The sequence below is a fragment of the Loxodonta africana genome, chromosome X, assembly GCF_030014295.1.
Source record: "Loxodonta africana isolate mLoxAfr1 chromosome X, mLoxAfr1.hap2, whole genome shotgun sequence".
Classification (NCBI taxonomy): Eukaryota; Metazoa; Chordata; class Mammalia; order Proboscidea; family Elephantidae; genus Loxodonta; species Loxodonta africana.
The window spans coordinates 152,400,077-152,416,104 of NC_087369.1; the positions used below are offsets into that span (position 1 = coordinate 152,400,077).

Sequence of the window (16,028 nt, forward strand, 5' to 3'; positions counted from 1 at the left end):
TAACTCTGGCTGGCCAGGTCTCAGAGAGGTGCTTATTGGTCATGTGGATAAGCAAGAGTGTGTTGGTAGGTCAGGGAACCCTGCCTCTAACACTTGCGAAACCATGCAAAGTACCCCTGTACAGAGGGGTACGTGTTCTTATATTTTACATAAGACTAGTTTTAGGGGCAGTTTTACTCTGTCCTATAGGGTCATCATGAGTCGGAATCACCTTGATGGCAATGGGTTTGTTTTGGTTTTGTTTTTTTTTTTAGTCCTCTGAAACAGGTATAATACGTCTAACTCTAGCTACCCAAGGAATTAATATAAAACTTAATCATGTCACAATTTTTATAACAAACTTCACTGTAAGCTGTTCATGAAAACTATAAATGGGATTGATTGACCTACATTCTATCATACAGGGTCTTAATATTGTTTGTATATCTTCATCAAATTGCTGAACCAAATCTGGCTTCTTTGCAAGTTCATTAGGAGACAACATTGAATGAAATCTAAGTGTTTCCCCACCAGTGCATTCTCTTATCTGTAAAGGAGCCTGCATCCAAGAAAGCCAATAGCATTTTGCATAACAGTCTGTATTTCTGCTCTTGGTAGCTTATTAAATGCAGCGTTCTTAATTATGGCTGCTCTTAAAGTCACCTGTATGATAATGGTGACTTGTTTGGTCTAGCTTGATGTTGGGTATTACGTTTACTGTTTGTCTTTTTCAACTTGAGTCACCTCTCATCACTCATTTTCCAAAATCCCAATTGTGGTTGAGTAATTCAGAGTTCTGGGCCTAATTGTTTTTGTCCTGAAGGTCTTAATACCTGAACGTGATAGACTCCCTGAAATTGGTCAGTTGGCCGTTTCATTCTTCAGGTTTTTCAAGGAAGAGAAAGAAAAGAGAACTAACATTTTCTGAGCACTGACAATGTGCTGTACTTTACTAGGTATGTTCACATACATTATCTGAGTAAATTCTCACTGTAATCATACATGGTAGGCATTACTACCCCACTTTTGTAAGTGAGGAAATGGTTAGGTTTGAGAACTTAAATGACTGACTCATAATTTGAACACTGGTCTGTTGGACTTCAAAGCCTGTGATTTTTTCCACTACACACACTGAACCCCAGGGATTAGAGGATTTCTTAGTCAGACTGAAACTAATAACACACTGATCAATCACGTAGCCTCCCCTCAGCACCTGCCTTTCTCCTGTAACCTAACTAATTTTCATTCCACTTTGCGTATGTTACCTTGGCAAGTCCCTTGCAGCAAAGCCAGGAAATTAAGCCCCCTTTGAGCTACCAATAAGGAGAACATTGGTTTGAGCCTGTTTTCAATTTTGTCTGAAACACAGTTACTATTTGTATTTTACCTAGTTTCCAGTGACTCAAAACCCAATTCAAGAGTGTTTCTTTTTCCTGGCATAATTGTTACTTGCTGGATGTTCAGCACTTCAAGGCATTGAGTTCCATCATCCACGTGAGAGCCAAGAAGTCTTCAGTTGTAGGAACATAAAGCATACTATGGCGAAGGCAAGCATGTTCTTCCTCTGGGCCAGAGTGGTAAGCAGAGCAGCTGCAAAAAGATCTACCAAAGGAGGGTGATGTATATTAGAATAGATCAGTGAGAAACAGGCCACTTGGGCTGAAGGTTCAGGGTGAAGAATAGTGAGAAGGGAATTTTTGAGAGTACGGACATTGAAAAGAAGGACCATTACCCCCTGAACAACTGACGAAAGAAAGCTGGCACTTAAGCTAAGACTAAAGGGAAATTAACAAAACCCAAGCTCAGAGTATCATGATGTAGTGACAATCCTTTGAGAAGAGATGGCTGGATTCCATCCAGTTTCTGAACATTATAGTTTGAGATTTGAATGAAATCTTTCAAGGGTCTCTTGGAATTAGCCATTACACGTTGGACTCAAATGCATCCTCAGGCCATCACTTTAGAACCTTGTTTTCTGCTTCTCGTCCTGTCACAGCAGCTCTGAGACCCCAGGGTCTGTAGCAGAAGCCTGGCTTTCCCTGAAGTTAATTACCAGCTTACTGTTTGCATCTCTCAGCTTAGCTTGGCCAATTCTACCAACGTTGTTTTAGCACCAAATCCCAGACAAATTAATCCATACTGTTTCTGTTTCTTCTTGCCCTCTTTTGTTGTCAACTCAGCAGCTTTCTAGGGAGATAATCCAGTGTAGGGCCTTGAGAGCCCAACTTGCTAGGGGTCTGTGAGGAGATCAGGGGGTTAGGGAAAGGGTTCCAGGGAAGCTCTGGAAGGCAGAGAGTGGTTCCCCGATTTCCTCCCCATTCTGTTCTCAAGTTTCTGCCGCCAGAGTTGCCCAGAGGGAGCCTGAGCATAGTTCTCAGCTGCCAACATCATCAGTTTCTGTACCCCACAGAAAGCAGAATGAGGCATCTGCTCCTCAGCTTATCTGTGGTGGCATCCTCCTGTGGGACAGTTTCTTAGGAAAATGCAAATTTATGAGTAAATGGAAGAAGGTCTAGCTCTGAGGAGCGAAGTGGGCCCAGTGTGGAGAACACAGCAGCACCTGTGTTGGTGCCTCCTACCCCTTCCGCCTTTTCCTTCCCTCCCCCGGTGTCTCAGGATTTGTGGTTGAACATTGTTATTAGCAAGTAGCTACAAAGGGTATATTAGGCCAACTGAGGGGAAGGAGCACCACTGAGTTAAAAAAAGTTGGTGGATTGGGAGGGGTAATCTAAAAACCAAACCCACTGCCGCTGAGTCGGAAGCGACTCAGTGACTCTATACGACAGAGTAGAACTGCCCCATTGGGTTTCTGAGCAGCGACTGGTGGATTTGAACTGCCAGCCTTTTAGTTAGCAGCCGAATGCTTAATCACTGTGCCACCAGGGCTCCAGGAGGGGTAACAGCAGAAATAATTGCAAGGTAGGATATTTCCCAAAGAAACACTGTTTTGAATACCATGAGGTGTGGGAGGAGACAAGCTTTGGAATCTAATTTGGGTTCCTACACTTTATGCAAACTCGCTATATAAAATCCCGATTTATACCACAGATAAATGGTGGAGGGCAGGAGGTACAGGAATCCCTCACTTTACCAAGGCAATCAGTAAACAGTTAAAAAGAGTCCGTCTCATTTCTCTAGTGCCGTGTGGTCCAGTACAGTAGCCACTAGCCACACGTGGCTATTAGCATTTGAAATATGGCTAGTTTGAACTGAAATGTGCTGTAAGGGTAAAATACACACTGGATTTCAAAGACTTAGTATGAAAAATAGGATAATTATACTGACTACATGTTGAAGTGATAATATTTTGGATATATTGGGTTAAAAAAATTAAACTCAAAAGATTAGATAGGAAACTTAGGGGGCAGCGAGCTTATGTTAATGAGGGAGGAACAGTTCAGAAAAGGAGGGTGAGCATGGTTGTACAACTCGAAGAACGTAATCAATGTCACTGAATTGTACATGCGGAAACTGTTGAATTGGTATATGTTCTGCTGTGTATATTCTCAACAACAAAAATTATTAAAAAAAAAACAACAACATTATTTTCACCTTTTTAATGTGGCCACTAGAACATTTAAAATTATGCATGTGGCTTGCATTATATTTGTATTGGACGGTGCTTCCCTAGTGTATTCTAAAATAGGATTTGACATAGAAGCATCATTTCAGTAGTACATTTCTACATTTCTGAAAGTAGAAATGTAGTACATTTCTTTAAGTAATCATACCTGTACAAGAGAAACAGGCTTTTTTCAAAAGAAGGACAGAGAGGAATGGAGGTTTGCAAACGGGGAAAGTGATTATAGAAGAAAATCGGGACGCTGCCTCAGTTGCCTCTCAACCTGGGGATGAGGGGGGTGGGGCAGAGGTCAATTGCCTGAAGCAATTCCCTTAGCTCCATCTGATCTCCTGGTTGGGGCCCAGAAAAGGGAGGGGGAAGGCACTTAGAAACTTCTCTGCTCTTACCGTTTTAGGCATCAAGCTGTGGGTGGGAGATAGTGACGATGTGACAGGAACTTTCCCTAGGCCCCTCAGGGCCACCATTCCTGGCAGAGAGAAGGAGGAGGAGTGAGGTGAGTCCCTTCTTCACTCCCAGGGCCATCTGGTAGAGCTGCTGCCTCACCTCCTTCTGCCAGTAGGCATAGATGAGTGGGTTGAGCAGGGAGTTGCCCACACCGAGGAGCCACAGGTACCGTTCCAGCACTAGGTAGAGGTGGCAGCCCTGGCAGGCCACCTGCACAATGCCGGTGATAAAGAAGGGGGCCCAGGACAGAGTGAAGCTCCCAATTAGAACAGCCACAGTGCGGATGGCCTTGAAGTCGTTGGGAGTCCGTGGGGGCCGGTAAGCTCTAGCCACGGCCCCCGCATGCTCCATCTTTCGGATCTGCTGGCTGTGCACGGAGGCAATCTTGAGCATGTTGCAGTAGAAGAAGACGAAGAGGAGCAGGGCTGGGAAGAAGCCAACACAGAAGAGGGTCAGCACGAAGCGAGGGTGAAACACAGCAAAGAAGCTGCAGGGCCCCTGGTAGGTGGTCTGCTGGAATACAGGGACTCCGAGTGGGAGGAAGCCAATGAAGTAAGACACCAACCACAGCCCAGCAATGCAGGCCCCAGCCATGAGCCCACTCATGATCTGGAAGTAGCGGAGGGGCTGCTTGATGGCAAGGTACCTGTCAAAGGCGATCAGCATGACCGTGAGGACAGAGGCCGCTGAGGAGGAAGTGACAAATGCCATCCGAAGGCTGCACAGGGTCTTCTGCGTGGACCGAGCAGGGCTGGAAATCTGGTCTGTGACTAAGCCAGAGATAGCCACGCCAATCAAGGTGTCAGCCACAGCCAGATTCAAGGTGAAGCAGAGACCCACACCATCGTTTTTGTGAATCAGCAACATCATAACCACGGCCACTAGTGCATTTGCAGCAATGATGAGGGAGGCCAGGACAGCAAGGACCACTCCGAAGGAGAAAGATGATTCCATGGCTTGAACTGTCCAGACTTGTGCTTACCAGGGCATGCCGGTTCTGCAGCTCAAATTCTCATGTGCCGGGGAAGAAGGAGCTGTGGAGTCAGAGGGCCAGCACAATTCTGCCCATCGCTGGCAGTCAAGGCTGGCACCTTGCCATCTTTGGAATCCTGCAGCTCATTGAGGATCCCTCCCTCTCTCTTCGTCAGTCCTCAGCCTCCTGCCGCTCCAGCTCTCTGAAGGCAGCAGTCCCAGTGCAGACCTCCCCCGTGCCCTGGGCTAGTCCCTCCCCCTCCAACGACAAAGTTACTAGACAACCCCCAAGGCCCTGGTGCACACTATCTTGCCGTGCTCTCTCCGTTCACTGATGCTTCAAGGACTTTGTTTGGAGGGACAGGTTCATTCATCAGGTCTCCTGTCTGGCAGAAGAGAGAATTGACTCTAATCACACTTTTTCTTCCTCTGTAGCTTGATATTAAATTTCCACTTCTTTTCTTCCTAAGTCTCAAGTGTTAGATTAATAACTAGTCTCAGCTTAATGAAGCATTTGCTTAATAGCTGATGGTCAGTTACTATTATGAGTGCTTTTAATCAAGCAAAATGATCATAATCAGTTGAAGTGGAAAGTGAGGCCAGGTAAGTTATTTCAGGGGCCTGGCCTCCTTGGGGCGGGGGGCGGTTAACCACACATGTAAGCTCAGATTCTAATTCTTTCAAATACGGTGTCCTGTTCCCTGGTTTCTTATCCCCTGGAACTCAATATGTTGAGGATTCAGAAGGGTTGGGGGAAAACAAGGAAAAGAATTGTTAATAGCTGTCAGCCTGCCCCTGGGTGGTGCAAAGGGTTAACTTGCTCGGCTGCTGACATAAAATTGGAAGTTTGAGTCCACCCAGAGACGCCTTGGGAAAAAACCCTGGCAATCTACTTCCAAAAACTCAGCTATTGAAACCCTGTGGAGCATAGTTCCACGCTGACACACGTGGGGTCGCCAGGAGTCGTCGACTAGTTTAGGCTAGAGCCCATTTTCCCAGCTAAAGCTGCTGTCTGTTGGGTATACTCACTGAGAACATTTTCTGCCCCCTGACCTACCTTGTCTCTGGTCAATGGGCCATGGCTACCAGGCTTGCCTTTCTCGATCCTTATAGATCCAAGATGTCTCTGGGAGAGGAGGAGAAAAGGAGAGGAGCTGCATTCTAGAAAATGTTCTAATATTTGGCTGTGGAATTTTCCATTTTCCAGAGATAGTACTTGTGGAGGTTAGGTCAAAGGGCAGCAGTGTTGCTGAGGCAGGGGAGGTGGGCTCAGGGAGGTTACTCCTATTTTCGGTTGTATATCCATCCGCCCAGGTACATTAGAACTAACCTTTTGCCTGCCACTCTTACCTTGGATACCAAGGAGAGACGGGTGGGGAGAAGAGCTGTTAGAAGATTATTTACTCAGTTCAGGTGAGAGCACAAATGGGCAAGGTTAGTGTTTTAAGTGAGGGAGTGGAGAGCAAGGTGCAGCATGGGAGGCAAATACTAGACTCTATTCCAGGATGTTTTGACAATCTGAGAGTGCCTTTGGCAGATGTCTCTCCCGCCAACCATCAGAAAGCCTGTGCTGTGGGGGCCTGGTTTTCTAGTTTCCAGCCTGAGAACTGTTCATACTCTGATGCACCCATTAGGTGGCTGGTTTCTGTTGCTTAGCATCTGGCCTAACTTTCTATCTGGACTTGAGGTGCACTTTGGTTTCCCAAGCCCAGCTTCTGATATGGAGTCAAGCTGGTCCTTTTCAGTCCCGTGTCTCAACGTTAGAGAACATCAGAATCCCCTGGAGGGCTTGTTAAAACACAGATCACCAGGCTCTACCCCCAGAGTTTGGATTCGGTAGGTCTGGAGCGAGCCCGAGAATCTGCACATCTAGTAAGTTCCCAGGTGATGCGGATGCTGCTGATTCGGGGACCACACTTTGAGAACCACTGACCTGGTGCAGTGGTTCTTAACCTTAGCCGTACATCAGAATCACTTGGGGAGCTTTAAAAAATGCTGATGCTTGGGCCACACCCCAAGACATCCTGATGTAGGTAGGCTGGAATGTAGCCTATGCCATTTGGATTCTTAAAAGCTCCCGGGTGTCTTAGTTAGTGCTGCTATAACAGAAATATGACAAGTGGGTGGCTTTAAGGAACAGAAATTTATTTTCTCACAGTTTAGGAGACTAGAAGTCCGAATACAGGACACTGGCTGTAGGGGAAGACTCTGTTCACTCTGGGGGAAAATCCTTGCCTCCTTTGGCTTCTCTCCTTGGCTCCTTGGTGATCTCCAGGTGGCATCAATCTTTCTCCATTGGTGTATCCTCTGTGCTTAGCCTGCCCTTTGTATATCTCAAAGGTGATTGGTTTAAGACACAGCCTACATTGATGTGCTCCATTAGCATAACAGTCCTATTCCCAAATGGGATTACACCACAAGTATAGGAGTAAGGATTTATAACACATTCTGGGGGGACACAATTCCATTCATAGTACCATGTGATTCTAATATGCAGCCAGGGCTGAGAAGCACCGTCCAAGACAAAGGCCCAGGATTTGGAGCCAGAACACCTGAGTTCCAACCCTGTGACTTCGGTTGGGCAAATGACTTCGCCTCTCTGATGCAGCCTTGGTTTCCTCGTGTGTAAAATGCCGATGATGATATCTGCATCACAAGGTTGTGGAGATGATAAAATTAGGCATGATGGATGTGAAAAGGCTTTGTAAACTGTCTTCTGGTCTCTTGTTAATCCAAGTGTGCATCAGATCACAATCATTGGCATGACCTGGGAGATTGTTAGAAATGCAGACTTTCAGGCCTTGCCCCAGACCTACTGGGTCAGAGTCTCCAGTTTAACATGATCCCCTGGTGATTCATATGCACGTTTAAGTTGTCCTTTCTCTCACTCTTAGGGGCCTGATTATTTCCTTCCTATTGCTTTGTAACAAATTACCACAAACTTAGTGGCATAAAACAACACATACGTATTCTCTTATAGTTCTTCAGGTCAAAAGTCCTAAATGGGGAGCAGAAAAACTTGGACACTTGTCTGAAATTAAAAGTTAAGAGGTTTTTTTAATGGATTTTGATGATTCAATTTGGGGTTGAACCGGGGCACAACATGGTCCGCTGAAATGGAACCAAGCGCTCGAACGAGGGGTAATTAGCTAAGGGTTTAAGTACAGACAAATGAGGAACTAACAGTGTATTCTAAACAGTCACTGGAAAATTAATGAATATTATAATAATTATACTTTGGATTTATGATAGTTATAGTTAAAACCACGTATATTAATAGGAATTTCAAGAAAAACTATGAATATACTAAAACATGCTTAAGTAGCTTTCGAGAAGAATCCACGATGAATTAACGTATGTTTTTGATTGGTTGATACCTTTACAGAAAACAACGTTTCGGTAAGAGTTTAGTCAGATCGATTTGTAATAATCTTATAATTACATTTTCTGAGAATACCAAGCAGAAGTTGATTTCTGATAAATGGTCAAGGGAATAAGATAGAGTCAGGCCTACATTGTAGACAGGAGCCTTAATCGCACCAAGCACCTTGGACAACATGATGAGCTTGAGCTGTCTGTCCAGAATGTAGTATTAGACTCATCTGTTAGGTGATTGGAAACCCTGGTGGTGTAGTGGTTAAGAGCTATGGCTGCTAACCAAAAGGTTGGCAGTTCAAATCCGCCAGGTGCTCCTTGGAAACTCTATGGGGCAGTTCTACTCTGTCTATAGGGTTGCTATGAGGAATCAACTCGACGGCAACTGGTTTTTTGGTTGTTGTTGTTGTCGTTAGGTGATTACAAACATTGGATGAACATTTTACAATGCATTTGACCAGGATCAGTGAGAATTAGGGAAGTAACTTACAGCGAGTATTAGAAAAGTAACTTATCAGACAGTAAAATGGATTCTGGATTTTATATCAAAGCTCAAGATGCAGCCAGGGCCTCAGCTGTAAGTTGCAGCTTTCCACAACCTAAGTGCCTTAAAAAATCTGTTACTCAGAGTCATATGGGATGTCTTAGGCTAGGTTCTCTAGAGAAGCAATACCAGTGAAGCATGTGTACATATGTGTATATGTGTGTGGGGGTGTGTATATATATGGCGAGAGAGAGATTTATCTCAAGGAAATGGGTCACACGGTTGTAGAGGCTGGCAAGTCCCAAGTCTGTGGGTCAGGTATCAGGCTGGAGGCTTCTCCTGACTCTCGTAGCTGCAGGGGCTGACAAACCCAAGATCAACAGGTCAGATGGCAGGCTGCTAGCTCATGGGCTGCAGAGGCAGATGAATCCAAGATCGGCAGGTAAGACGGCGGGCTGCTGACTCACAGGTTGCAGAAGCTGACAAATCTCAAAACTGGCAGGCAATACTGTAGGCCACTGGCTCAAGTCCCAAGAACCAGAGGCCAGATGATGGTGAGCCAGAGGCAGGATCCAGAGCAAGCAAAAGCCAGAGTTTTGCCAGAACTTCCATGTATATTGGATGAAGGCCACACCCCTGGAGAATCTCTTCCTACAACTGATTGGCTGATCACATAATGGAAGTGATTATATCACAAAATGGAGGATAACTACATCATTACATAACTGCCAAACTACATCATTACATAACTGCCAAGCTACATCATTACATAACTGCCAAACCACTGAGAATTATGGCACAGCCAAGTTGACACACAGCCTTAACCATCACAGGGGCTAAAATCAAAGTGTTGGCAGAGCTATTATCCTTCTGGAGGCTCTAAGGGAGAATCCTTTCTTTGTCTTTTTTAGCCTCTAGACGTTGCCCATATTCCTTGGCTTCTGGCTTCATCACTCCAACCTCTGCTGCTATCATCACATCTCCTTCTCTGACTTTGACCCTCCTGCCTCCCTCTTATAAGGATCCTTGTGATTATATTGGGCCCACCAAGATAATCCAGGATCATCTTCCCATCTCAAGGTCCTTAATTTAATCACCCTTCAAAGTCCCTTTTGCCATGTAAGGTAACATAGTCACAGGTTCTGGGGATTTGTAGGATGTGCACATCTTTGGGGAGATCATTATTCTGCCTACCACACTGCTCAGGTCTCTCTCCCCTTCACCCTGCAATAGATGTTCTTCTCAACCTGCTCTTCCTTTGCTCATGTTCTGAACATTTATTTCTTTCCTTTTAGTCATCAGAACTTACCTGTTTCTTGTCTTCTCAGGAACCCACAAGTTGATTCAGAGTAATCTGGATAGTCTTGTAAAAATAGTGAGCTCCCTGTCATTGGAAGTATGCAAGCGGAGACTGAATGCTCATCTATCAGAAGGGAATTCCTACTGTGGTGCAAGACCTTACTATTCCATCGAGTTGTCTTTAAGTTCCTACACAATCAGTTTTTCATGGGCCCCCAGGAGTCATTTCCTTCGCTGATTTCCCTCCCTTCTTTCTTACCTCTCCCACCTTCCCCATGTTCCCCTTGGTCTGTTATACGCCCTTCCCCACACCACAACAGGATCTCAGCTGTGTATCCCAGGGGCGTGCCCATGCTGTAAGGTGAAGATCACAGAGAGCATGGTCCCTGGCTGCTTCCTGGGAGGTCAGTGGTTGGTCCTTAAGCCTACCCCGCTGGAACAGGCTGAGGGCTTCCAGAGTCTTCAGAGTGGAGCATCTACAAGGCAAACAAACTGGGCTTGAGGAATGGAAGAAGATTAGAGAATAAGGAGGATTATTCTCTGGGCAAACTAGCCCGCAACGAATGTATTAAGCAGTTGCCGTTCAGTTGATTCCGACTCATGGCAACCTCATGTGTGTCAGAGTAGAACTGTTCCATAGGGTTTTCAAGGCTATGGCCTTTCGGAAGCAGACTGCCTGGCCTTATATTAGGGGGTGGGTTGGAACTGCCAACGTTTTAGTTAGTCGAGTGCTTAACTGGGCCACCCTAAATGAATATATGAAAGGCTGGTAATAGTGGTCTGTCAGCAAGATGCACCAGGGAGCTTTATTCACCCTGAGGACATGGGACTCAGGACCCACAGTTTCAGCCAGAATGGGAGTGGAAAAGAAGGTAGGCATCAGCAGAGCCTGCCTTGGGAGCTAGGTTCTTGGAAGAGGAGCTCCAGGAGTTATCCAGGACAAACCGCACCTGATTTCTTGCGATGCCTAGACTAGCTGTCTGCCTTCGATGGTTTAGCTGCAGCCTTGCCCAAGGACAAAGGCAGCGGTGACATTTAAAATCTCTTCCTGAATGACTAAACTGGTAAGTACATTAGTAGGAAATTTTTTTATCATGTAGCAGTTTGAAAAGAATGAGACAAGTTTATATGTACTGACATGGAGGGACCCCCAAGACATTATTGCTGATTGAAAAAAGCAAGTCACAAATCAATATGTAGAGTCCGAGCCCACTTATGAAAAAAAAAAACCTTCAAATATATTTGTGTATGAATGCATAGAATTCCTAGAGAGTGTTAGCAAATAGTAAATAACTTTAAAGAGGGGAATGAGGTTGGTGGGAGGTGAAGAGCGACTTACAGTTTAAATACTTGTTATGTGTTAAGTATTTTCACAGTGAGAATGTATTCGTGTAATTAAAAAAACAAAACTTTCCCTCCCTACTCAGCCCAGGCTCCATTTTGCAAAGGGCTTTTCCACACCACACACACACACACACACACACACACACACTATATATATATATATATATCAATCAAATCTGTTGCCGCTGAGTCAATTCGGACTTATGGTGACCCCGACCCCATCTGTTACAGAGTACAACTATTCCATAGGGTTTTCTTGGCTGAAATCTTTTCAGAAGCAGATCACCAGGCCTTTCCTCAGTGGCACTGCTGGGTGGTTTCAAACTGCCAACCTTTAGGTTAGTAGCCGAGAGCAAATCATTTGCACCACCCAGGGACCTTTTGGCGTAGTGGTTAAAAGCTACGGCTGCTAACCAAAGGGTTGGCAGTTCAAATCCACCAGGCGCTCCTTGGAAACCCTATGGGGCAGTTCTACTCTGTTCTTTAGGGTCGCTAAGAGTCAGAATCGACTCGATGGGAATGGGTTGGGGTTTTTTTTTTTTTTAGGGACCTTTTTATACACACACACGTATGTATACGTACACATATACATCAACAATATTGACATAATACACATATTAGAGAAAACAACAACAAAAAAACCCTTTGCCGTTGAGTTGATCCCAACTCATAGCAACCCTATAGGACAGAGTAGAACGGCCCCAGAGGGTTTCCAAGGAGTGGCTGATGGATTCAAACTGCCAACATTTTTTTGGTTAGCAGCTGAGTTCTTAATCATTATGCCACCAGAGATCCAATACACACATAGACATATATACATGCATACATACACACACATACTATTTTTAGTGCTACAGTTGTACAGAGAGAGCTATGTATAGATCGAGAGAAACGGTAGGGCAGGACAGGGTGAGAGAATCAGCATTTGAGGCTTCGGTCTCTTCTTGGAGAGAAAGACACTTTGAGAAAATAGCCCTATACTTCTGGGGCATCTGGGCCTTCTTGTAGCAAGGATGATCCCAGCTGCCATTTATGGGGTCTTAATGTGTCGGGTACTGTGCTAAATATACAACACGGATTCTCATAACCAATTCTGTTGGGTAGCTAATATACGTACTTAAATTTTATGGATGAAGAAACCAAGGCAGAGGGAGGGGGTGACTTATTTGCCCAAGGCTACACAGCTTGTAAGTGACAGATGTTGGATATCAGCAGACAGGCCATCAGCTTGTATGGAAGCTGTGGGCAGCCACCAAGAGTTTGTCCTGTCTCACATCAACCGTAAGAGACTACACGTTGTCTCCTTTGCTTGCCTGTTTGTGCCTCTGTGCCTTTGCATATCCGATGGCCTCTGACCTTCAAGTTGACACTTTCATGCTTTGGGTTTTTTTTCCAAGTTGGTTGGCGTCAGAACAAATAGAAGTTTTTCTTTGGCAAGAAAGCCCAGCACTCTGTGGAAAATGAGAATCGTTTTTACCCTGAGCCAAAGGAAATGTAAAAATCCAGACTCACATATGTCTCTTCATTTCTCTTTCCCATTCTCGCTTTCCATTCTTGCTCTTACTTCTCTAATTTTGTATTTTACTAACATTCATCCGCACTATTGTTGTCTACTAACTGCTCATCCTGTCTGTCCCAACACTAATACCCCCCCAGACTAGCAGGTTTATCGAGCACCTATCCTGTACTAGTTACTGCGCTAGGAAAGGGCTTTCCATAAATTCAAGGAACACCTTGTGATCCAGGTGTTATTATTATCCCCATTTTGCAAGTGAAGAAGCTGAGGCTTGGAGACATAAAGGGACTTGCCCAAGGTTACCCCACTAGGAAGGGGTGGCCAAGCTGGGATTGGAATCCAGTTCTCCTCACTCCTGGAAAAACGGTCTTTTTGTGACTTCATGTTGCAGAAGCCTGGGTGTGGTAGACAGAATAATGACCCCCAATAGATGCCCACAATCTAATCCACAGAGTTTGTAAATATGCTACCTTATATGGGGAAAAGGGACCTTATATGGGGAAAAGGGACTCTGTAGCTGTGATTAATTTAAGAATTTTGAGATGAGGAGATTTTCCTGGATTATCCGGATGGGTTCTAAATGTAATCACGTGAGTCCTTGTAAGAGGGAGGCAGGAGATCAGAGTAAGCATTATTAGATATGATGATGGAACCAAGAGGTTAGAGTGAGTCGAGGCAGGGGTCACAAGCCAAGGAGTACAGGTGGCCTTTAGAAGTTAGAAAAGGCAAAGAAACAGATTCTCCCCTTAGAGTCTCCAGAAGAAATATGAGGTGGTTGTTAGCTGCCTTCAAAATTGGCTCCAACTCATGGTGATCCCACGTACAACAGAACGGTCCTGCACCATCTTTGGTAGGCTCAAGTCCATTGTTGTGGCCACTGTGTATTTTGATTGCCTTCTAACCTAAGAGGCTCGTCTTCCAGCAATACATTGGACGATATTCTGTCATGGTCCACAGGGTTTTCAGTGGCTGATTTTTGCAAGTAGATCACCAGGCCTTTCTTCCTAGTATATCTTAGTCTGGAAGTGCCACAGAAACCTTTCCACTATGGGTGACCCTGCTGGTATTTGAAAAACTGGTGGCATAGCTTCCAGCATCATAGCAACACACAAGCCACCACAGTACAACAAGCTGACAGATGGGTGGTGACATGAGGAGTTAATTAAAAAACTGAGCCCTGGTTATATTGCTGGTTGGCAGTGGCTACTGCCCAAGGGATATTTGGTAGCAATACTTTACAAAGGTTCCTACTTAGCAGGGGAAGAGCAGGTTGCTGGCCTGAGACGCCAAATTGCAAGTGATCAGGAAGCCCAGCAGAGGGCACTCTGCAAGGAAAAAGCAATCCCTGGAAAGGCTTTGCCCTTAATCCAACTGCATAAAAGGACAGGAAAGGTCCTTTTAGGCCCTTCTGGGCTGCTCCGATTGTGCTGCATCTTAGTTGTGTTTTCATGCAGGCCAGAGGAGCTCTTGGGGGACCTAGTGCAGTGAGTATGAAGACCTTTTCATTCGTTACTCAGAACTCAGCCCTTGTGCTCCTTTTATTTATATTGTTGGGAGTAAACCTGAACCAAACCCATCGCTATCAAGTCAATGCCAACTCATAGCAACTCTATAGGACAGAGTAGAACTGCCCCACAGGGTTTCCAGGAAGCGACTGGTGAATTTAACTGTGTCAACCTTTTGTTTAGCAGCTGAGCTTTTCACCACTGCACCACCAGGGCTGAATTTTATATGGTAGCCTTCAAACTCCCCGACGGTCATCTCCAACTTTTTCCTGAGAAACTGCTTTCATTCACCAGGAGGTAAGATTTTGAGGTTGCAGAAGGAGCAGGGAGGGGGTCGTAAAAATGGCTGCGGTATTTGGATCCTGAGAAGAAGACTATTGTTATTAACAGTTATCAAGGTCTATGCTAAACGGCACTTTATATACATGATCTCATTTACCCATGCCAGGTGATTTTTCTTTTATATAATACAGTGAGACCTGTGAGAACCAGAACTTGCTGGAACTGCCTTGTTTTTCCAGGTCTCACAAGTTTTCTGCCTTTGACAGGATGCAGTCTTATCACTTTTACACCGCTTGTTTTAATGGAAAATATTTGACAGGTTTTTGGCTTACACAGGTTCCTGCTTTCACAGGTTTTCCTATATGATACTAATATTTTTCGATTAACATTTTATAGTTCTGGAAGCTGACACATTTTGAATTTCTAGTAAATGTGATTTGACTCCACTCGAACCAGAGCCATCCATCTACTCCTCCAGCCATTTCTTTTGACTCTCTCCTTTTCTTCCTTGAAACCTAATTTTGCCCCTTAGTCAGCTCATCAAGAGCCTTGGCAACTTCTGAAAAATGTTCTGCTTGAGGTATGGCAAGGTGATGCTTTGGCCTGGGCAGTGGCAAAAAGGCAATGACAGCCATGAGGTAAAAAGACATCTGTTGGGTGTTGGCTTAGTTACCTAGTGCTGCCATAACAGAAATACCACAAGTAAATGGCTTTAACAAAGAGAAATTTATTCTTTCACAGTCTAGGAGGCTAGAAGTCCAAATTCAGGACGTCAGCTCCAACGGAAGGCTTTCTCACTCTGTCGGCTCTGAGGGAAGGTCCTTGTCATCAATCTTCCCCTGGACTAGGGGCTTCTCCGAGCAGGGACCCTGGGTCCACAGGATGCACTCTGCTCCTGATGCTGCTTTCTTGGTGGTATGAGGTACCCCTGTCTCCTTGCTCGCTTCTCTCTTTAATATCTCAAAAGAGATTGATTTAGAACACAGCCTAATCTTGTAGATTGAGTCCTGCCTAATTAACATAACTGCCACTTATCCCACTTCATTAACATCATAAAGGTAGGATTTACAACAGATAGGAAGATCACATCAGATGACAAAATGGTGGACAATCACACAATACTGGGAATCATGGCCTAGCCAAGTTGACACACATTATTGGGGGACACAATTCAATCCATAACACCTTTCTTACCTTGGCAAAGGGTGTCACTATCCAACCAGTCTCTCAAACCAGAGTCCTAAG

At 44.9% G+C, this 16,028-nt stretch overlaps 1 protein-coding gene across 1 annotated transcript; it reads right to left on the bottom strand.

Moving 5' to 3' along the window:
• Positions 1-3,952: 3,952 nt before the first annotated feature.
• Positions 3,953-5,613, bottom strand: GPR119 (G protein-coupled receptor 119). Its single transcript, XM_003414834.4, has one exon. It carries the CDS (start codon positions 4,958-4,960, stop codon positions 3,953-3,955), a length of 1,008 nt encoding a protein of 335 aa, XP_003414882.1. The 5' UTR covers positions 4,961-5,613.
• Between the last annotated feature and the right edge of the window lie 10,415 nt (positions 5,614-16,028).

What these genes read in the sequence shown, in the direction of transcription:
- GPR119 (XM_003414834.4), bottom strand. Translation starts at nt 4,960, where the DNA reads ATGGAATCATCTTTCTCCTTCGGAGTGGTCCTTGCTGTCCTGGCCTCC.